This window comes from Opisthocomus hoazin, chromosome 9 (genome assembly GCF_030867145.1).
Source record: "Opisthocomus hoazin isolate bOpiHoa1 chromosome 9, bOpiHoa1.hap1, whole genome shotgun sequence".
Taxonomy (NCBI): domain Eukaryota; kingdom Metazoa; phylum Chordata; class Aves; order Opisthocomiformes; family Opisthocomidae; genus Opisthocomus; species Opisthocomus hoazin.
This window is the reverse complement of record NC_134422.1, coordinates 16,945,011-16,969,047: the sequence shown is the minus strand read 5'-3', so window position 1 is coordinate 16,969,047 and position 24,037 is coordinate 16,945,011. Positions and strand designations below refer to the sequence as shown.

At 40.6% G+C, this 24,037-nt stretch overlaps 1 protein-coding gene across 1 annotated transcript; it reads left to right on the top strand.

The window, feature by feature from the left end:
- The first annotated feature begins 4,049 nt into the window (after positions 1–4,049).
- On the top strand, positions 4,050–23,825 carry CYP27C1 (cytochrome P450 family 27 subfamily C member 1). Its single transcript, XM_075430602.1, has 9 exons — positions 4,050–4,355; positions 9,076–9,266; positions 10,598–10,797; positions 13,376–13,585; positions 15,294–15,457; positions 18,807–18,973; positions 19,773–19,851; positions 20,823–21,026; positions 23,709–23,825. The coding sequence occupies exons 1-9, from the start codon at positions 4,050–4,052 to the stop codon at positions 23,823–23,825; spliced, it is 1,638 nt and encodes a 545-aa protein (XP_075286717.1).
- The last annotated feature ends 212 nt before the right edge of the window (positions 23,826–24,037 follow it).

Here is a 24,037-nt window from a genome sequence, read left to right as displayed (position 1 = left end):
CAAAGAGGAGGGCAAGTTTAAATTGGATTTAGAAATAACTAAGTGAAGGTAACAAAGTACAATTAATATGACCCCATTAGGAGGTCTAGACTGAGAGAACAGTATGACACTGGATGTGGAGACAAATTATCATCCAAAAATAATACATCATCTAAATTATCGATAGTCTAGTTTATACTGTGATCCCGTTACACACCAGCAGTTAACTAAAACTGAAGCACTTCTGCTATGGAAAGGCATGTGCTTCAACTTGTTTGAAATAACAAAAGTCCAAACTGACTAGTTACATAAAACAATTTTTCAAACTCAGCAGCCCGACAGGCTAGGGCAAACGTCATTGTTTAAATTTAAAGAACTGTGGGTGGGTTTTGGAGTCGGTGTTAACATGTCTGACAAATATACACGCTTGAAGATTGTAGAAGTAGGAGAAAATATTTATCTTCCAAGTCAGACAGATGTGTTTTGGTTGGCTGGTGCTGATGGCATAACTTTTCCCTTCTTTATGGTTTGGTGGTTTTATGTGGATTGAAAGGAGGTTTTATATCATGGCTAATACAATCACCATTATTCCTGGGAATTCTGTGGTGATGCTACTGGACTTCTGCTACCTGCAACAAGTCTGTGATCCTATCTGGGAGGAAAACGGGGTCAGGCAATGCCAATCCCTCCACCAGTTTAGGTTACACCCAAAACCTTTCACTGCATAAAACCCTCTGCTGCTCTTTCAGATGTTCGTTGGTTTCTTCCCTTCACTCTTCCTTTCTCTTTTTCAAGTCTACTCTAGGAGACTGTTACTTCAGCTTCATCTGTCCCTTGTTGCATAAATTTGGGGGTTTACTCATAGTGGTGGTTATTTAACATGCTGCAGTTTGCAAGTTTGACCTCCAACTCTGAGTCCGCCGTAGTAGGGATGCCAAGTGTGTCAGTAAAGCAGCAACCTTAGTGGCACATACAGATGTTAACAACTCCACTTTGAAAGTCAAACAGAAGCACACGATTATGATCTGGCACAGCAGAGAGAAGCAAACAGTTTAATTACACATTCCATGTTGTGGTAGCCCACATGTATTCATTCGCATTCATAAATGTTCCCTTCCTGTATTTGGCTATTGAGCCACCATATGATTTGGCTGTTGTTGTCTGGAGTATTCTTTTTTCTATAGTTTACCTAGAAAAACAAACTTGTGTCTGTACTGATGGGTTACTATAGTATTATTGATTGTATTGCTATAGCATGATTGATTACATTAGCTGCCCATATAAACTTGATAGCTGGTAATCATAAAATGTTTGAGTAATATTAAAGGTTTGCTGAGGGTTGCCAATAATGAGATCTGAATGTCTGCAGCTGTTTTACATGCTGCACCAGGTGAGCCAGTAAATAGAGAATATATATAAGTGCATACAGGTAGCCATTACGTTGGAGGGTTCATCAGTGAGCAAGGTAACAGCTTGGCAAGGTAGAAATATGTAATGAATAATCCTCCAGAGACACTACAGAGGTGAAGGAGCATGGCTGCCTTGGCTGCAGGGAAAGACAAGACAGCTCTACTTTACAGCACTGGACTCCTCATACAGCACCCTCTCTGTCCTGTATTGCTGCCCTGCACATTGCACGCAAGCCCTATGGCTTAGTGTCTCCGGAGGAGAATGGCATGCGGATGATGAGTGCTGTCATCATATCTGCAGGTGCAGATGCTTTACACTATCTTAATGGTGTATAACTAAAATAATAACCCCATTCCATACTGGTAGCTGTGAGCAGCAGTTTTTAGGAAGGGTGAATATATTCCCTCCATCAATCTAGAAATTACAATATGAATACAATTTTTACAGCTGGAGAACTACTGCATAAATTTGAAAAAAATCTTTTTCAGATTACTAGTATTAAGATAAAGATTTTTTTTTTAAATGCTGAGATAACCTTTAATATGTATAACTAAGGGATTATATTGGTGTTCATTACAAACTGAATTAATGTTCTTTCCATTCTATTTGTTGACTTACAATTTGGGGACATCAGTTGTTCAATAGCTTTAAATTTTTGTGTTTATTGTTCTTAGAATATGGCAAATGTAATTTAGATAGTGCAGATAATTTACATAGTTTGGATTGCTCTTTGCGTGTTCTAGCACTTGTGTCCATCTTTCTTGTCAAATAAATAAATGTATGTTCTGTTTTTAGATTGTCCTGCAGACTTCTCATAGTTATCTGCTTGCTCCGGGAGATACTCTTTGTTGTTCTTCTCTTCTACTGTCCCTAAGGGAGACACAGAATTAGCCTTTCATTTACTTATAATGATAAACTTGTTCTGAATTTCACGTTCACCAGCTGGTTTTAGTATTTTTCCCCGTATTTGTTTTCTGAGTAACTGTCTCTCAAAGCGTCTTTAGGTAATATTAAAGAAATAATCTAGCTACACCATGTAGGAATGCAGGAGGCAAAGGGAAGCTCCAGAGGTAACCTAGACCGGGAGGTACCCAGATGTGCCTGGCAGATATTTCTCAAACCTGTTCCTACAAAGTTCAGCGACAGCGCTTACAGAACCTCCTGAGTTATCCCAAAAATATCGGAGATAGCAAGGCTACCTGAAAATCTAACCAAGAAATATGTAGCTGCGAATTAAGCCCACTATCTTCTGTCTTCTCTCTCTGACGTGCATCTTTTTGTAACAAGAGAGGTACACATCTGTTGGCTGTTGTCATGCTCCTGGTAGTCGTCTTTCTCAGATGAAATAATTCTCTCGACCTCCTCCTTATGTAAGTCTTTAAAAACAACTAATTTTTTCAGTTGCTGTTCTCTGGACCTTTTCAAGTATGATGAAGCCCATTTTAAAGGCAATAATTTAGCTTAAACCAATACATACTTTATGGATTTTAAGACAGTTTGCCATCGGCATTTTATTCCTGTAATATTTGCTGCTGTATCTACAAAGACTGATGCCACATGTCTAACTGCAGAAGTAGATTTACTTCAGTGCAGTTGTAAGTGGTAAAATTAAGCACACACATCTTAATCAGATTGTGGCCTCAAAAATATAAATGTAGAAAACTAAACAGAAGGAAAACAAGTGCAAATAACTTTGAAGCTCACTAGACTGACTTTTCCAGTGGTTTATTCAGAAGTGAGCTCTGAAAATGTGGATCTTCCTTGAGACTTTCCTCTGCCCTCAAGTTTTACCTGAGCTTCTGATTCGGTTAAAACCGAGGGGGTCCCTTCCATGTAGTTTCTGAAGTTAATCAACATCTTCCAGATTATCACTAACGCCTTCAGTGTGATACAGAAATAGGTCTGAAGACAGCGCAAATTTTCAAAACTGTGCAAAACAAAGTGATATGCAGGTTGGAGCTGAAGTTCTGTGTGCACGGTTGCAGGTCTGTGCTGCCGCAGGGAGGCAACGCCGCGGTGGGATGCTGTGCAGCTACAGGGCACTGGTTATTCTCTACAGAAGTTGATGCAAGCTGCTTATGGACAAAGGATAAATCATTCTGCAACAGAAACAACATCTCTGGGTGTTGTAATTTACAGGAGCGGCTTGTGAGGTTCCTGTGTGAAACCATTGCTATTTGGAAGTGGATGCAGAAATGTTTTCCATTCCGCGTTGCGGGATGATGAGTGGTACCAAGAGATTTTCTGGCAGAAAATACAGTATTTTCTAACGTATGGGAATGAATTAACGCCACAGGAAAAATACCAGCCCTCAACCCACCTTTTTAATGAAGGAGAAAGATGGGATAATCCTTCCGCAAGCTTTTTGCCAAACCGAGGGGGGAAAGAGGGAGAACCGACACTCGGGCTGCGCGCTTCATGGCTAAATTTATCTGATTTGAACTATCCGAAATAATAGGTTCGCTCTATCCAAGTCTCACCCCGGGCCCACCCCCCTCCTCCAGCCCTCGGGGGGGGGGGGAGGTTAAGTAATGGTCCGTGTAAGCCGACGCTCCTGCGGCGGGCGCGTGGGAAGCGCTGCTGCTGCTGCGAGCCGGGGGCCGGCGGCGAGGGAAGCGCGGCCGGGGCAGCAGCGGCCGCGGGAGCGGAGCTCCGAGGCGATGTCTTTCTTCGCGAGGGTGCTGACGGCGAGGTGCAAGCTGGAAGCGGAGCGGCCGTCCCTTCCCCGGGCGGCGTTCGGCAGCCGCTCCCCGCGGCCGGCCGGGCTCCGCGGCCGCCCGCCGCCGGCGAACAAAGCCGAGGGGGAGGCGGCGGCGGGCTGCGGGCGAGCCGGGGGGCTGCCGGGGAACCCCCCGCGCCGGCTCGGCCGGGTGAAGAGCCTGCAGGAGATGCCTGGACCCAACACGCTCTACAACCTCTACGAGTTCTTCTGGAAGGACGGCTTCGGCCGCATCCACGAGATCCAGGTACGGCGGGCGGCCGGGGGGGGGGGCGCTCCGACCTCTGCCCCTCGGCAGCCCCGGGGCCGGGCGGGCACCGCGGGCCGGAGGGACCCCCCGCTCCGCCCCCGCCTCCCCGGCGCTCGGTCTCGGTGAGGAGACTGCGGCCCCCCCCCCCCCCCGCTCTGCCGCTTTCCATCACCACGCGCGTTTTTAACTTTTAGGTAGGTGCCGTAGACCAGAAAGATGGGGCTTTTTCTTTTCTTTTTTTTCGCTTTGTTTTAGCTGGGCTGTTTCACAGAACGCGCAGAGGGGTCGTTTTTGGCGGGCAGAGCTGGGAAACGTGGGCTCTCCTCGAATGCCGGAGGGCAGCTCCCACCCCCCCTACCCGCCCCGACGGTGAGGCCGTGCCGGCACCCGGGGCTGCTCCACCCGCGGCCGCCTCAGCCGCGGGGCAGCCCCCCCGCTCCCCTCCCTTCAGCTCGGCCCGGCGCCCCTCCGCTCCGGGCAGAGACCATTTTGTCTCTCCAGCCCTCACCTCTGCCCGGCCTCCCCTCACACAGACGCACCCCGCGCGTACGGGTCCCCGGCCGCCGCCCCCTCCCCTCAGCGGGAGGCGGCCGGTGTGACACCCTCCCGGGGCCGGGGGGGGGCCCGAGCGGCCCCATTGGCTGGCGGGCGGGCGGCGCCGGGAGGGAGGGGAGGGGAGGCGAGTGGCGGGAAGCGGCGCCTGATGGCGGCGGGGCGGGAGGAGGGAGGGCGGCGAGCGGCTCCCGTCACCTGGCGTGCGGCAGCTCGGGGGGAGGCGGTGCGGGGCCCCGCGGGGCGTCCGCTCCCTCAGAGCCGGCGGCGGGCGAGGCGCGGGTGTCGGCGCTGGGGCAGCGTCCGTCCGCCCGTGCTCTGTGCAGCGTCCCTTGGCGCGGGCGGCTGCCTCGCCGTAAGGCCACCTCTCCCCAGAGGTGAATTTTTTCGGTTGCTTGGCCAAACGCGTGGGTTTCGTTCCCAAAAAGCCACCGCGCTGCTCCCGCGGCCCTTCCGCGGGTGGCCCGACCGATGCCGGAGCCAGCGCTGGTGCCTGAGGGGACGAGGCCTGATAAATGCTTAGAAATATCTTAAGGGTGGGTGTCAGGAGGATGGGGCCAGACTCTTTTCAGTGGTGCCCAGCGACAGGACAAGGGGCAATGGGCACAAACTGAAGCATAGGAAGTTCGGTCTGAACATGAGGAAGAACTTCTTCCCTCTGAGGGTGACGGAGCACTGGAACAGGCTGCCCAGGGAGGTTGTGGAGTCTCCTTTCCTGGAGATATTCAAGACCCGCCTGGATGCGGTCCTGTGCAGCCTGCTGTAGGTGACCCTGCTTCGGCAGGAGGGTTGGACTAGATGAGCCACAGAGGTCGCTTCCAACCCCGAACATTCTGTGATTCTGTGAGGCGGTGGTTTTGGTCCTGCTGCGGCTGCAGGATGTGTAAGGATTCCTGCCACCGGGACGGATCTCTCTGGGAGCGCCTCGAGGGTGCTGTTGGTTGCTCCACTGGTCGTGGTGACCATTCCCAGGTCGCGAGGAAGAGGGTCACCGGCAACCCGAAGAGGTTCGCTCCTCGAAAATCACCGAAATAAAAAAAAAGAGTGAAAGAGAGGAAAGTAAAAACAGAAAAGGACAACCAAGCAGAACGGGGCAGAACTTTAAATGGTTTGAGGACCAAAACTTGAAAGTTCGGATTTACGAAGGGCCTAAAAACGCTGGAAAGAGGCAGGAAACACTAAAAAAAGAAACAACAGTACCCCACATGTCTGGCTTTGTTGTATTCACTATTGAGATTTCTAAAAAGGTGTGTTAGGCTCCTCTGTGCTGTGTTTGGTGGCAGCCAGACTAGATCGCTGACCATGACTTGCTCAGCTGCATTGCTTGCTAACCAAGACACGTGCAGATGCAACTTCGTGACAGCCGAAGCTTTCTGTTGCGTTATATTTCTGCTTTGCTCTACCTCTGTGGTGCTGCATGGAATTTGAGACACGTTTCACATAGTCTCATAGCACTGAAAAAAATACTGCCGTTGGATTCAAGCTTTCACTGTTCTTTCACTGTCAAAAAAATAGTGAAATTATTCAAAATATTAGAAGGAATACAAGATGACCTAAATAGTATGTGCTTTTCACTATCGCTAGCTGATATGGAAATTTTCATATTTAATGAATGTTATTCATAGAGAGGAAAGCAGGAGGAAGGATAAGGAGGAGTTGAAATATGATACTAGGTTTTTATTCTGGTTAGAGTCTCAAAAATCACTTAACAAATCACGTGCGTGTGCATACATGCTGGATGCAAATAGGCATTAACTGGATTAATAACAGTCTGTTAAATTTAACAATACAGTGAACATCAGGAATGAATTAATCTGAAACCCTGTGGTAACCGGCACAGCTACTTCAGAGACGTCCTTCGGCGCACACAGATATTCGTACACTATATGCAGAAGGGGTGGAGAGGCCGGGCGCTTTTTCACAAAGGAGGTTCTGTTCTCGGTAACATGATTCCAGTTAGTCCTGGCCAGAGCAGTAATGCCTACAGCAATTATGACAAAGGGAAAGTATTTTTAATTTGATGGGGTTAGATCTTTTTTGTCTCGTCGGTGCTATGCAAGGGTAAAGAAAAGAAAGGTGAGGGCGCAGGGTTTGGATGCTGGAAGGTTGGATTTATGATGTGTGAAAGAATGTCTGGTGTGAGAGTGGTATGTGAGACATAAAAGTATAATATTTTTAAGGGTTGAAACAAGGGAAAGAAAATCTATGTTGTGATAGGAAATATGGAAGAGAAATTCCAGGTGTTTCTTTGAACATGAAGTTGATGCTCTGAACATCATTCTGCTGAAAGCAAGGGGTGTCTGAATACCTTGTCTTTGTCTGCTTCTGGTTTAAAACTAATACTTCATTTATCTGATTGGGTAGCTTGACACTTGATTCATTTTCTGTTGAAGTTTATCCTCCCATGTAAACCTCACCATCAGTGGGAAAAACAAGCTGCTCCATAAATAGCAAGATTTGTTGAACCTGTTTTTCTGAGACTGGTGACCTGTATCCCCCTCACCCCAATGCCTTTTCCTTGCAGCGCTTACCTCCCAACTCACGCATTCCTGTAAAGACTCATGCTCTCAGTTCTCTCCACGTTCAGTTTCAATATCTCTAAAGTATCTCTGGAGCAACAGATACTTTAGGTTTGGGGAGTGCTTGTTTGCACGTTGGTCTGCGTGTGGTGTTTGGTTAGCAGCAGACCATGGAGAAATGGTAACAGGGAGTTCCTCCTGTAGCGTTTCCCACATCGGGGTGACTAATACGTGTGTCTTGTGAATCCAGATGCTTTTTGAAACTGGTAAGAATATAATTGCTGGAGACCTTTAACTCTCTGTTAAACTTGACTGAAATTGCCCATTGTGTTCCAAAAGTAATTAAGAGGAGACTGGCAGAGACCATGATTTCCTAACTCTTGTTTTATTTGGAAACCAGGCAAAGAGAGTTATGTTTTTCATAAGCACTTGGTACCATATGCTGAAGAGTGATTCATGTATCTTAAACTTGTTGCTGGCAATTAAACAATTCATCTCTGTAACCAGGACTGATTAAAAAAATATTTCTCATAAGTTAATCTTGGGTCAACACTAGCCTTTCACTAGTGTAGTTGTATCAAGCATCTTTGATTTGTAATAAACATAACTCTGCAAGCAGACGTCTTTAGATTAGATGCTGGTAACATGTCAAAGAAGCTTTGGTCAGTTTAACTTGTCTTGCTATTTTAACCAGAAATAAAGGCTTTAAAATTTAAAGCTTTCTTAAATCTAAAGTCCTAATAATATCTCTTTAACAACTCCTTTGCAATTTTATTGTTTGTCCCCTAAAATGCTGATATACCTCTACTCCAAGTGAATTCCTGGGAGGTGGATGTATCATTTCCTGACCATGTCAGAATGACATTTGTTGGAAATAATCAGTAAGATTTCATGGGACAGTGATAGCGCCATCTTCCTAGAAAACTTCTGAGTTTCTTTTTATACATAATTTAACGTTTTCCAATCCTCTTTCTTAATTGCCTGTTGCTTGCCTCCAGCTTGAATCATACACCTTGTGGAGCAGCCACTAACTAAACCTCGCTGCAGGAAGAAGACCTCAACTTTTGCTTCCTTTTGAAGAATTAACGTTTGCCATTCTACAGTTCACTGCTGCTGAAGCTGTCCCAAAATGCAGTTTTTCACTAGGTGCTGTGGTATCATTGTCCTTAGCTAGATCTGAGTAACTTAGAAGTCTTTTTTTTTTTAAAGAATAAAATGGTAGAGTCAGTATTTACAAAAGACATTAAAAGTAAATTATTGTATCTTTGTATGATACTGTTGATTTCACCCTATCGTTTTGAATTTTTCAGACATTCTTTCTAGTCTCTTTGATCTGAAGAGATGTGTTTTTAAGTGCCCCAATCCTTTCATCATCTCAGTATTTGGTTTCACTCACGCTTTGTGCCTTAGAGCTTTGGGTCTTTCAGTCAGAGGTCCTGAACGGTGTGACCTCTCTGTTTTCCCTGTGAATATTTCACAGTAACGCTTAGATGCTTTCTCCTGGTGTTTCAAACCATATCTTGACTGGAAGGCTGGGGGTCAAGTTCTGGATGTGACAGACTGTATAACAAATTGTCAGTTTCCTTTTGTGCTGTTTTTCCCTAGTAATACTTTACTTCTGTTTCTCTTTGTTGGTGATATTGTAGCAAAAACACACTCAGGAATATGGAAAGATCTTCAAGTCTCACTTTGGTCCCCAGTTTGTTGTGTCCATTGCAGATCGAGATATGGTTGCTCAAGTCCTCCGAGCAGAAGGTAGAGCACCACAAAGAGCTAACATGGAATCCTGGCAGGAATACAGAGACTTGCGAGGGAGAGCCACAGGACTTATTTCTGCGTAAGTGTTGTTACTTCTTCATTTTCTAAGTTATCTTGTAAAAGTTTAGTGACTTCCTGAAGGCTTGTACAGGCCATCTGGGAATTCAGGCTTTTCTGCATGGGGAAATTTGTGTGTCTAGTTGGGGGGAAGAGGGTGGGAATTTATGTGAATTGTCTGTTCTGCTGTGAATTTTCAAAGGGCTGGTAATGATGTGTAGTTTGAATGTGGAGTAAGCTACTTTGCATAAAAAAATTCTTGGGGAATATGTATCACCTAGAGTTGTCTGAGCTGACTTGCTCACCTGGACGCAGTATTGCAGAATAGAGCTTACTAACTTTCGTACAGCACTGCACAAATGTGATGTTATTGCTTCGGACCCAGACTGTTGCATCCAGTCAGCAGTGTGCTGTGTGGACTTTTTGGCTCAGGTTGGCTTTAGCTGTACTGTTCACCGGAGTGGCCCCTCGGTAGATAATGCAGAGAAGTCACTATAATCACACTGTAGTGCATCCCCATGCAGATATTTTTGTGCATGGTTGATTCTAGAAGAGCTATCTATCTGTCTTTAAAGCTTGCATAAACTGGCGGTGCGTGTGGGTGTGGTTAATTGTCACTGGGAACTACTCGCAGTCCCCGCTGACATAGGATGTTTATTTAGAGGGAAACTAATTTCCTGAATCATGGACAGTCTGTTTCTTTCATGGTGGCAAAAGGCATTATGTATTGTGCTGCAGACTCTCATATTCAGCTGCAGTTCGAACTAACAGTTCCTTAATATTTTGTGAAATGAGATCTTAAATCAAGAGATAGTCAGAAAATGTCTCTTAAAGTGATTATATTCATTTGCTGGCTGATTAGTTTCTGTACCTTGCAGCAGCATTGCTCCGGGTGGAAAAAATATACTGGGAAATAGATAGTAATTTAAAATAAATACATAAAAGCCAGTTGTCTGTTTTCATAAGGAATTGAAATATATTCCTGGAACCACTGTTCCCAAATACTCTGCTCATATGAGGCACGCAGATGCCACAATTCAGATTTTTAGTCTTCTGCACAACGATTTCAATACATAGCTCAGCTAAAGGAGAATCTGGCTGTGAATTGTTTCTCTGTAGCTAGGTCTGGTATCCTATTACTCTGTAGGTTTAGAATTAGGGTAACTGAAAGTGCAGTAAATAGAGAATAAAAATGTAGGAGCATAATACCAAATATACATTATCATCATGTTCATTTCACCCCTTGCTTTCATTTGGGGTAAAAAATCATAAACAGTTTCATTGCAGACCTCTTACCCAGCTGATGATTGTTAAGGAGAATGGTGTGTAGACATTATTAATAATTTCTTCTAGGGAGGGGGAACAATGGCTAAAAATGAGAAGTGTACTGAGGCAAAAAATTCTGAAACCCAAAGATGTGGCTGTTTACTCTGAAGGAGTCAATGAAGTTATCAGAGACTTAATTAAAAGAATCCACACCCTCAGAAGTCAAGAGGATGATGGGGAAACAGTGACCAATGTTAACAACCTTTTCTTCAAGTATTCAATGGAAGGTAAGCAGGGCCCAGGCTCTATAACATCTGCAAAGAAAATGGATGTCAAGCAGTGTGCTGATGGTTAGGCATTTCTGTCAAATGACTAGTGCCCAGTTGTGATTAAGCTGAAAAGGGAAGCTTGATGTTCTGCATTCAGGTATCTTCTTACTTAGTGCAGTAGAAATCAGTAGAATTCCTTTGTAGAGTCCGAAGAGATGATACCTTGTATTAGGGGACAATTCCCATGGAAACGCTGGTGGATAGGTAAAATGTACAGTCAAGGCTCTGAGCAGTTTCAATATTCCTTATTTCTGTATTAATTTCTCAAGAATAAGGGTGTTGACCTTCTAACAGTGTGACTTCTAAGACACGTTAATTTAACAACACGCTGGCCAAATTCCCAGTGGGGAATCACTGTGTGATCTATCTGAGTTTTGTTCATAGGTTAATCTGGGAAAAGATACTGCTTTCCCCTGCCCGCATGTGCCAGCTGCGGGCTTGTTATGCTTGCCTTAAAACCATCTGCTGCTGGCTGCCATGAACGAGGGAGCGTTGTGCTGGATGGAACTCCAGCCTGAGCTAGTATGGCATTTCCTGAGTTCTAGAAATCTAATAGTGATTCATATTTCATACATTCCTTTGACTGCATACAACCTGTTCTTGTAGTATGTAGTCCCTTTTAAAAACATCAGTGCTCTTTGCTAACATACAGCTGAATAGTTTGAGATTTGCAAGAAATTCCAGATTGCTCACCTATGAGGATGCTGTATCAAATTGCTGTCTGTCTGTCTGGTTAACTAACCTGGGTCTGTTCTGCATTAACGTCTGAAAATGGCACTCAACTAAGAGCTACCAGTTTTGTGGTATTATAAACTCTGAGCTTACAGATTCACTTTAACTGATGGGTTAGTTGAAATTCTTCACATTCTTTTAGCTTTTCATTTATAACTTGTGCCTGGCATGCACTTATTTCCTATATGAATTGCAGTTTTAATTAACTTACACTGTCAACTGTTCAGGAAACCAGTCTGTAAGATTTTTTTGAAAAGACCATGTGAAGAGCAAAAGAATGCATAAGAACTAGCAGTTGCTGGAAGAGGCACAAGAGAAATAAAAGGCACAGAAAAATATCTCCCCAGGGAGGAAAATTACGGAAGGAACAGTGAGTTGAAAATTGACAGATTTTAAAATTATTTTTGTCAATAAAGAACCAATATGAAGCCAATAACAGGGAAAAAGAAAAGTTTATTAAAATATTATATATCTGTATATATCTACTTGAGAATTTATGGAGAGTTTGATGAAGGGCAAGAGCAAGTTTAAAGAACATATCTATTGTACCTGGTTTTAGTAGAAGAAACAGAAAAAAAAGAAAGTGGAGTGTTAACAGACCAGTTACTCTAATTATCTAGTTAACAATTATTCTAGTATTTCCTGGAAAGATATGAATGAACTGTTACCTAATGAATTTAAAAGCACAAAATTTATTTAAAAACATTTGATTTGATGCAAATGGCTTTGAGGAGTTATTTAAATGCCTTTTTAAATTACCTAATTGCCTCACTGGATTTTAGAAAAATCATTAAATAAGATTATTTTGATAATAGGAATGCTTTTTGTACCATACCGTGTGATATTTTCATAAACAAAATGGGTGATATGGTCTAGCTTTTGCAAGTTGGGAGGAAAAGTTGCTAGAAACCTGTGTTCAGAAAGTAATTAAAAATGGTTTACTGTCAAACTGAGTGCACATTTTGGCTAACTCCGGTAGAGCAGTTTCTGCCTGAGTTTTGTCTAGTATTTAATAATTTGGGTATGTTTATAAAAACTGAGCCAAGAGGTTGCAGGGACACTAATGGATGAGTAAGAATTAACTTGATAAAGGAGTAAATGGTCCAGAGTTGAGAAGAAGAAGAATAATTTAGTAAAAAAAAATATATAAAGTACTGTTCTTTGCAGGGGGCGGGAATGATGTTTCTAGTAGGGATCACTGCAACACTGCAGACAAAACATCTGAGGAAATTACAGCAAGTCAGCAGCATGAGATGAGTTGATATTGTCACTTGCAACAGTGCCACGCACTTGCTGTTTTTCAGGGCCACGTGGAGTATGCTGTGTGCAGTGAAATCACTGCTTAGAGTGCGAGCTCTTTATCATTGTGTACTCCTTATTCACTTACTACCGGCTTATGATGACGAAAGTCATAGCCACCCCTAGAAACTCTGGCGTTACCACCAGTTATCAGAAATGTCTTTGGCCTTGTACATCCTTGTGTGTTCAGAGGACAGCACGGCCGGCTCAACATCCGTGGTGCGATGCAGAACACAGCACACGTGCTGGAGGGATGCTCCACCTCTGGTGGAATTCTGGCTGTCCTCTGGTGCTGAGCATTATTGACCTAGTAGCCAGTGTCTTGCTACAATGTTTGGCTGGGGTTTTTTACTGTGTTTTAAATTTCTGTTTTATCTGCTCCCAACTGCAGTAGTAAGTAAACATTTTTGGAAGGTAGTTCCATTATGTTAGCATTATAATTCCTTAAATTATTAATATGTATCTGTGCATGTGTATAGCAAATTCTTTGATTTCGTATGTGCAGGTGTGGCAACTATTCTGTATGAATGCCGGTTGGGCTGCCTGGAAAACAACGTCCCACAGCAGACTGTTGAATATATTGAGGCTCTGGAGTTGATGTTTAGTATGTTTAAGACCACTATGTATGCAGGTGCTATTCCCAAATGGCTTCGTCCACTTATTCCAAAACCCTGGAGAGAGTTCTGCAGATCCTGGGATGGACTCTTCAAATTTAGTAAGATTTAGTAGTAGCAAAGTTCAGCTGTATTTCTGCAGGTTCTGTGTGTGTTTGAACAGGACTTGCTGCATTTCTCTTCTAAAATTATAAGAAGACATTGTGGTAGAAGGAAGTTTCACATTAAACTCAGACTGGCCAGGGGAACCATTTTAAAAAATACTCTACTGAAAAAGAATTTTACCAGTGCACTTCAAACATTCCCCTATTTTATACTGCTGTTTCTTTATTTGTCTTCATCTGTTTCAGCGCCCAGACCTCACTCCAGGTCTGAGTTGTTTGCCAAGCCTTTATCTTGAGCCACTCAAATTTTAATGAGGGTGGTTTTGTTGACTTCAGCAAGTTTTCACTTGTCACTCTGACAAATAATCACTACTAAAACTGACTAGACAGTTAAGAAATGAGACTCTAGCAATTAATTAAACTCTTTGTGAAATTTATATATACATATACAAGCATATAAGTTGACATAGAAGTACACTGCTATACTACAATATGCGGTTTTGTGAATAAAGCATTCCAGGCTACTTTATCAATCAGCTTTCATGTAAGTAAGAAGAAGCAGTTGTCTTTGCAATCTGGAGTGTTTAAAAAAACCTTGAACCCTTTTTCTCCCTCTAACGTTAGAAAGCTGCATGCATTTTAAAATTATTTTATTAGTACTATTTGTCTAGACAGGTCTGTGTACATCTTCTTGAGAGTAGATTCTTTAGTTTCTTAACTTTTAATGTGCCTACTATGCTTCATTTTTAATATGTATTGATCTGTACCTACAGCAGGCATTAGGGAATCCATTTAAGGCTGGTACAGGTGTGTTTTCTATGAAACACGTACTTTTTTACACTGCCACTTTTAAATTATTGCCCATGACAGAGCACTCTTGTTCCCCTTTGTGGATTAAAAACAACAGCAGACTTCAGCTCTATCCTAACAGCAGCTGAAAAATTCTCCTTGAGGAATTTGTTCCGTTTGAAACTTGTTATGTGTTTCTTTGTTTAATCCCTTTCTGAGAAAGGAATTAAGTGGTGAGCATCACTGTGTGTGATGCGTGTGTTTGTGTAGGTTTCATAAAGGAACATGTTGATTCTAGTTTGGGATTTTTTTTGTAAACTCTTTCTGTAGAGCATTAACTTTCTGAGGAGTTTTCCACTTTTTAAAGCCCTTGTTTCACTGAAGATGTTGTTTGTAGTCACTAAAGTATAAATGGGACTGCATTCACTGAAGTTTTTCAATTTTTGTTATTCCTTGATGCTCCTCATCTTTGTCTTCAGTGTGATTCAGTTCTGTGGCTTTGAGCTTCTGGTTGCTGCTAACGTCTTGTAGCAGCCGCTGTGTGCTGACTTGCATCACGCTCTGCAGAGTTCACCACTTCTTGCAGAGTCATCAGAAAACAAGCCAGGTGGGCGTAAAAACTTGAGCTTGAGCTTCCTTCGCTCCCAGTCATAAACTATAGTCTCTTGTGTCTTTTCCTCGTGCTCAGCATTCTCATGCTGTGAGCTACCAAGGTTCCTGTCAACTCTGTCTTTCCTTACCATGAGTACCCGAGGACCTCCACCACCACTCTGTTCTCTTTTCCATCAGAAAAATAGATTCAGATATTTTGTCTTTTTATGACTATGTAGTGTAGTGTAAGGGAGAAATGTCATTGCTGAATGGAACCAGCAGAAAAATAAAAATAGAGGCTTAACAATTTTTTTGAATTCCAAAGGTCAAATCCATGTTGACAACAAATTGAAGGCTGTTCAGTCTCAGCTGGACCAAGGAGACGAAGTGAATGGTGGGCTACTTACATACCTCCTAGTGAGTAAGGAACTTACTTTGGAAGAGATCTATGCCAATATGACTGAAATGCTTCTGGCAGGAGTGGACACAGTAAGCTCGTTATCGTTTTTCTTGTGGACAATTGTTTTTGTAAACCAGTACCATTCACAGCTATCTTGGGGGGGGATTATTTTGTCTATAAGGACATAATTTATACAAATTATAAAAGTATAAGTTATTACATCTTTGAAATGACAGAAAATACAGCACTTTTTAGTCTCTACTAGAATGCAGTCAGTGTTGTTCTGTTCTAGCTGTAGTTTACAGGAACCCGTCATTTGGGAGTCAGTTCCACAGCTGTTTAAATGGATAAAATAGCAATTGTCTTTACATTCAGCTTGAATTTAATACATTTTCTTTTCCTACCTTGAATATCAGGTTGGTATTTGTGCTTCTTCAGGTAGACCACAATAGAAAAGGCTGCTGAAAGTCAGTGTGAAAACACTGTAGAATTTGGTAAAGGATTTTTACACATGGCTGATTAAGTCAACTGGGACATAGGTTATGGATCAGATTCCTGGTTTATGTTGATCTCCATCAGGAGGAGGGTGTTAGACCAGCACTAATGTAGGTAAGGCCTAAGTTCACCACCCATGCTTGTACTGGCAACATAGGGTGCAAGTGAAAGGGCTGTGGTGGTGGGGCTCAGCGTTAATGAGGCTAGTGTCTGAGGTATGTTAACACCTAGTGAAGCACTTTAAGTGGCCAACTTTCCTTATTCTTCTGATTTGTCATCTAGAGCATCTGAAGAAACATTAAGGTCATTTATATATTTTACCTCCCTTTCATTCGTGTTGTGAAATCAGTGTAGCTTAGTATTGACTGAAGCATGACAGTCGGCAGAATAAGAAAATATAAAAATAAGTTATGTATTGTATAGAATATCAATGAATGCCATTATTGTAAATGATTGTGAGAAATTTTTAAAAAGAAATCTGCATGAATTTGATAAAGAAAGTGCTGTGTAGTACTATGTTTAACAGTCTTACAGTAGAAAGGAGAAAATAAGTAAAAAACGTAAAGTAGCCCTAAAGTAAAAAAGCCTCTCTGGATCACTGAGTTCAGATTTTTTTTTTATTTGAGAGAGTTTGTAAGGTTCCTAAAGAAAACAAAAAAAAAACCCAACAGTAATGCTTTTGAATTCCAAAATAAGGAGAATATGTAAAGCTTATTTATGTGCTGAAGATTATGCCATCAGTTAAATATCCCACGATTTTATGAGTTTGGAGAGCTTTTTGATGTTTGGTTCTTAAGTAAAGCACAGTTATTCATCCCATTCATTTTCTAATCTTTCAGACCCTTAATTTTCCATTTTTTGTGTGTGAGAGAGTTTTCATTAAACTAAAAAGACAGTGTTCAAGTTCATGCCAACAAGAGTTTCTCTTTCCATTTGACTCAGCTTTCTCAGCTGGCAACAATCATTTTGTGAGAGGACGGTACTTCTGATTTCCTCATTTCCAAGTACAAGACAGAAATTGAGGGAACCTTTTTTCCCCTACTGCTGTCACTTCAGATCTCATTTTATCATAGAAAATGAAAGAGGTTTAGAGAATTACAAAAGCTTTCAACAAAATTGTAAGGCATTTTTTGGCTACAAAGCATTTTGGCTGTCCCTGGAACAGTGCTAATTTTTAAGAGGTTAGGAAGGAGCTGGGAACCTGGGAAGAAACAGTGTTTATTTTGGAGAAGTTCTGTATGCAGCTGGTACAATTGCCTGCTCCTCTGAGCTCTGAGACGGGTAGGGCAGGGTTGCGTTTTAGCAAAGGACAGCCACTTAGTACCACAAGAAGAAAAAAAGAAACGTTCTGAGAATGGTACTTCTAGCATTATACCCCAGTTTGAAGGCAAGACATAAAAGGTCACTGCCATGATGAATTTGTATTCTCAATTGGTCTTAAATGTAAGCCCAAAAATAAGACGTTTTTGGAAGCTGAGTTTTTTACGCAGACTTTATTTGTAACCTGAAGCTTTGTTGTGCCCATGAGGGAGAAGCTGAAAATAAAACTGTTTCCTGCCTAGAAAGTGAAACTGGTGGTCTGTCTTCATTACACAAGTTGAAAAGAATACATTTTAAAATAATTCAAGAAAATTAGGGTAGAGGTTACAATTTTTCTTCTTTAAATGCTGGAAGATGCCAAGAACAACACAGCTAAGGAACAGAATTATTGCATTGTCACTTTCTCTGCCATACCTACTCAGGAACACTGAAAATGCATTTTTCTTGGTAAACTCTCTGTCTTCAGTGATAGTTGAGAGGGAAACGGGCTGAAGTAAGGCCATTTGCTTAACCGTAATGTCTTGGATGCAGCTGATAGTAGAAGCAAAATGTCCCGAGTCTGTCTCGTATTTGAAAGGAATAGTCCCTGAAATCCGAAAGGAATAGTCCCTGAAATCCAGGTAGCTTAAACACAGAGACCCATCGTTAAATGAATGGTAAATGCTGGATCACAAATAAAGAGTTGAAATACTCTGCTTAGTTCCACGTTAGTAAAGATGGCGTGAGTTCATGCTCTCGGAGTATATCCTAAACCACAAACGTGCATTGAAGTGCAATTTTTCCAGCTGAGGTGAAAGAGGATGAAACGATGGCTTCTTTTAAATTGTCTTGTGCTCAAAGTTGATCTGTTTTCTGCCTTGTGTTCTGTTTCTTCCTTCAGATAAAATATTTTTAAATGATTTTTCATACAGTACCTCTTTTCTGAAGCCTTGATGACTATTAGAATCATTAATTGGGGGGGGTTATTTTAACATTTTGGGGCCACTTTAAATATGTAAGCTCGTCTTTGAACTTCCTAAAGAAAGCTTTCAATAGGATGCTGAATTTCAGTCAAGTGGGAATTTTCAAGAGGTAGAAAGTGCCAGTTGTAGTGTAGCATTCCTTACCAAAGGATGAAGTGTAATCTTAGCAGTGATAATCCCAGTTCTGTTGCGTGAATGCTACGAGGAGACCACCATGTGTTTAAAAGAGGTTGGTAATTTTCTGAGTAGTATTCTCTTCTCCTGTTTCCCGTGAAATGTTTTTGTTGGGAAGAAAGATGAAACATATTGAAAACTAACAGCTAACTGAATCCACTGCTGTTTAGAGTCTTTGTGTTTCAGTATTGTTTATGTAGTTTTGTTTGCATTTGGATTTTCTGTTGCTTTTTAATATTTCACTGTGAAAATACCAGCATGGGTTGTTTTGATATGTAGGGGATTTTTAGATGGAAAAGGGATGAAGGGGGGGATGGTGAAGTCTGACAAAGTCCCATTGAATCCAGATGTGAATCATTGCCAGTGTGTTTTATAACTTTAACAGTATAAAACACATAGTTGAAAACTGATTGTTTTTCTTGGCTTGAAATTGTTTTTAATCTAATCTTGTTGGACTTGATGATGATGGTTGTGGTTTCGTCCTTAGACTTCTTTTACTTTGTCCTGGGCTACATACTTGTTGGCAAAGCACCCTGAGGTTCAGCAACATGTTTATGAGGAAATAGTCAATAAGCTGGGGAAAGACCAAGTTCCTGTTGCTCATGATGTCCCGAAATTGCCTTTGATTAGAGCTGTGCTGAAAGAAACCTTGAGGTAAGTAGCAGACATCTGCAATCATTAATCAAAAAAATTAATTCTGTGTAGTTGTAATGGATTTGAGTCCATGCTAACATTTTTTTTAGTTGTTGTTACTGCTCTTAGCTGCTTCTGCTTTTATTTGTTGTAGCAGCAATGTGTCCAAGGATGCCCAAGCAATGCAATATGGTAGTTTGTGTAATGTTTAATGTTTTTAAGTATTGTAGAAGTATTATCACATATGTAGGACGTCTGTTAAGGTAGGTAATTGAAAGCTTGATTTTTGCCTTTCAAGTATTAATTTGTATGATGGACTGTAACAACCTCCTCCCCCACATGCTACCGCAAAGTGGTACTTTGCAGTGCCATTACAATCATGTTAAGCTTCTTGACTTAAATTGAAGGCATGTGACATGTTTTTTTTATATGTTTATACTGAGTGTTCATAGTGAGTTGGGGGTAATAAGAGGATTTTAGAGAAGGCATCAACAAGGCTTTTTCAGCTCCCGGTAGTGCTAAAACGTCTCCAGCTTGACCAACTGGTTACATGCACATACATGTGTAAAGCAAATAAATATACAGACCAAACAGCTCAACCTCCAGGTACTAGTAAGTAACTTTTCTCAGCTACTATTCAGATCCTCACAGATCATTCAAGGTCTTTGAATCTCCAAGGTGTTCTGTACTTTTGAAAAATCCTTTTGCTGTGAATGCGTGTTGCATTCATATTGCATATTTGTGAATGCGAATTGGAATCTAAACTTCTGAAGTTGTATTAGTTATTACTGTTGAACTTCTCATAAATATTTGTCTCTAGGTTATATCCAGTATTGCCAGGAAATGGAAGAGTGACCCAAAAAGACTTGATCATTGGAGGATACTTGATACCTAAAGGAGTAGGTTCTATTGCAGTCCTCTGCAGAGAACACAGTTTAATTTTCGTGTATGAAATGTGATTTGTTACGACATATATACACTTCATTGATTTCAAAACATTTCACCAAGCTAGAGGATTAAGAGGAAAGTATTTCAATAATCCCCATTTATATGACAAAAATGGATTTTATAATTGACTTGTTGCTGTTGTTCTTTGTAGATTTGGGTCCTCACCTGCTAATCAAATTTACCATCATGACTTGCTCTTAATATTCTTGAGGGTAAAGTCTATTGATAATGTCTCTGTGCAATGTTACAATCCGATTAAAAAAAATTCATTATTTTTGCAGTTTTCTAATTCTTTGCCTATTAATTCCCTTTGTAGAAAGAGTTTAATTTCCTCTTTAAATTATGAATCTTTCCTTTATACTATTCAAAGATTACACAGAGATCATGGTAGAACTATATGGCCCTATTTTAAATGAGAGCACTTCTGTGTTGGAGCAACGTAGCTTTAAAACAGTCAGAATTCCTAATTCTTAATATACCTATTTAAATATTATTCCACACACATCCTCCCCCCTCAATTTATTTGGAAACATCATTACATCAATTATTGCTGTTTTTTTTCCTGAGGTGGGTGGTTTTTTTCCTGATCGTCCTCTGTTTTTTCGCTTTCCATTGTCTTGTCTCTTCTCCCTTTCTCTCATACTATCTTTCTGAGACAATTCCCAATGCTTGTGACTTTTGTTCCCATCTCCTTCCCCACTGCATCTTCTCTAATATATCCAGCAACATTTAAAACCAGCTGAAGTTTATTTCATTTGACCAGTTAAGAAAGGGATCTGATTTTCTAGGTATCCTTTTTTCTTCTAGAATTGCTCAAAGATACTTAATTTTTGTCACCTTATATTGCAGTAATTACAAATGCTTTTTTATTTTGTTATGTGTATTGGAGTTAGCTAAATACAAATATCATTTATTTCCTCAGACGCAGCTGGCACTCTGTCATTATACTACTTCATACAGCGAAGAAAATTTCTCAATGGCAAATGAGTTCCGACCCGAGCGCTGGCTGAGGAAAGATAATTTGGACAGAGTAGACAATTTTGGTTCCATCCCCTTTGGTTATGGCATTCGAAGTTGTATAGGAAAAAGAATTGCAGAGCTGGAAATTCATCTTGCACTGATTCAGGTTAGAACTATGTGACAGCATTACAAGAAGAAAAATATATTGATACATATTTTCTATGTATACCATTTCTGGATATCTTACAGTCCTCAAAACCTTTGTTTTGGAGTGCTGTCTAGCATACTCATTCTGCAAAGGCTGAAAAACTTGAAAATAGTCATGCCTGAAATGTAGTATACTTGTTGAGCTACTTTGTAGAAGAAAAAAATGTTTATAATACAAATGAAGGAAAACTAAAGGTGAGATTGTTAAGGAAATACACGGATTTAATACAGAAGATTTTTGTAAGTAAATAGGAACTCTTTCTTAATGTATATTGAAATGGTTTCCGTACTGCTCAGTTTCAGTATTTTAGTTACGAGGAATTCAGTACTTACAAAAACGTGAAATAGTTTTTATATCCTTGTACTGACCACACTGTTGTGACAAATAGTAGAATTTTTCTATGTTCTGTGGTTTTCTGTCCCTTCTTGTTCTTTCTTCTAACTTTATTATCATTTTAAAAATACATCATTTATATTTATATAAGTAGTTAGTACATATATATATACATATTGTTTTCCATTGCTTCATATCGTAAAGAAAGCTTTCTCAACAGCTGCTACGTTTTTTGTCATTTGCAAGACACCCTTCAGCTCAAATACTGAGATCAGGTTGTGCAATCAAAGCTCAAAGATTTGGAAACTATTTGTAGTTACTTAACTATAAAAATATTTAGACCTATTATATGTATTCAAAGCAAAGCTTGATTGAATTTACCTTAGAATTTCCCTAAGTAAACTCCTAAAGCAATCTGTGAACAATTAGCATCTGTATTTCGGAACTCAGAGTGAGATAGCTCTCGGGGAGCTGGATAAAACAAACATACTGGCATCTTTGTGAAAAGGAGGATCAAGGAAGTGATAGCGAGCCTACTTTTGTTTTCTGGAAAGAAACTAAAGCAAAATAGCACACAACCTATTTACAAGCATCGAGATGATATTTAAGTGATTTAAAAATAGAAACTCATGAAGCATGAAGCTGATCAGAGAAAAATTGTTTCAGACCAGTCAGATTTCTTTCTTTGACTTGACCACTTACCTAGTGTGGTGGATATAAAACAAATCATGTATTCTGACTACAGGAAGTATTTTCACATGTCCTGTGCATTGGTCTCACAATTAAATTAACAAAATTTTTTCCAGATGGAAGTACCTATAAAATGCATGCACAAGTGATTGGAAAAATGAAATAGCTGAAGGCTGTAACTGTCAAATATTTGCTGTTGAACTCAGAAAGCATTTAATTAAAATTCTGTAAGAGTCTGTCCTGCATTTGATTTAGGTTGGTATTTTCATTAACAGTGTAAATGATGCATTAGAGAATGTTTTTAGAGTTTGCATGGGATACCAAGCTGATATGAACTAAGTTAAAACCAGAGGATGTCAATATAGAGTTAGGAAAAAATGGAGAAATGTTCCAAAATCAGCACAAAATCATTCACTAAGGACAAGTTACTGCTCTTGAGAATAAATCAAATGCATAACTACCATAGAAACAGATTGGGAGGATACAGTAAAAAATCAGTCAATAATAATGATGCTAATTCTGACAAGGCAGTGTAATTCTTGGGTATATTAACAGTATTAACAAGCACGTTGTATGTCAGAAAGAGGAGCTAAATTACTCAGTCTTACCAAACACTGGCGAATCCTCAGCTAGACAATGATACGCAACTGACCCTGCGCGCTGCATTTTAAGGACAATATAGTCCAATTGGAGGAATTTGGAAGACAGAGAGAATTACAAGAATGAGAGGTTTGAAAAAGAGAAGAGTGAAATTAAAATTTGATCAAACATCTAACACTGAAAAGGTAGTTATGTATAGGAAAATACTGCATTGTTCATCATGCTTACTAGGAGAAGGACAAAAGAAGATTTCTTAGTTTATAGGAAAAAGTGTTGGAGATTTAATATTAGGAAAAGTTGAGGATGTTGCGGTATTTCCTTCTTGAAAGTTTCAAAATAGATACCTGAGGTACTCTATGTTCAGCTTTAAAATGGGTGAGATAAATCTCTTGAAGCTTGTTTTAGCCCACAGTTTCTGTGGTTTATGTTTGCAGCTGACTCTCACAGTTTCATGAAGTGTATGGAAATAGAGGTCTAATGTCTGGAGAACCTGTGTGGCTGAATTAGTGACTCTGTTCAGGAGAGGCTCTAATATTTAATTATGCTTCTTTCACGTAGGGCACCGGACAGTTGCTGTCTCAAGTTTGTTTCCTTCTGCCCAGGAACAGAAATGTGTGCGATGGGATTGGGACTCTTTTATTGCTTTGTTTTGTAATTTCACATATTGATTTATATTAAAGGAAATGAAATGTAAAGCACATAGAGAGGAAGCTCATGAGGTTTGAAAGAGACCTTAGTTTCTTTGATAGCTCAGACTGTTTAATCTAGTTGTGTGGAAATTCTGCAGAAAGGACTGGCTCGCTCCTCCCTCAGTCGGAGGAGGACGATTTTTAACTATAATCTTCACCTTGTAACAACTATTTTTTTCTTTCCTGTGTGGGAATCATAGCACTTAGACTCCACAGAGTTGGCAACAGAAATTTTGTTTGTGACACTCTGGTGTGTTCTCTTTTCCAAAGTCTGATCTTGAGCTGCAGTTTGCAGCTTTTCTAATACTTGTCCTGTTTATCTTTACAGTTGCTTCAGAATTTTGAGATCAAAATTTCTCCAAAAACCAAACCAGTTCATGCCAAAACCCATGGACTTTTGACTCCTGGAAACTCCATCAATGTGAGATTTTCTGACAGAAAGTGAGACTCAAATGTTTTGGAAACACTGGTGTGATTTTCATGGGAACAGACTTGCATCTTATGGATGTTTAATCGTGCTTGTTCTCTGGTTTGTAGGTATTTGCCAAAATGATCTAGTATTATGTTCTGCCTTAGTTCTAGCAGTACATAAGAGAAATTACCTCTCCTAGAATAGGTAATTACACATATGAAAATATATACTGAAAAACATTCTTT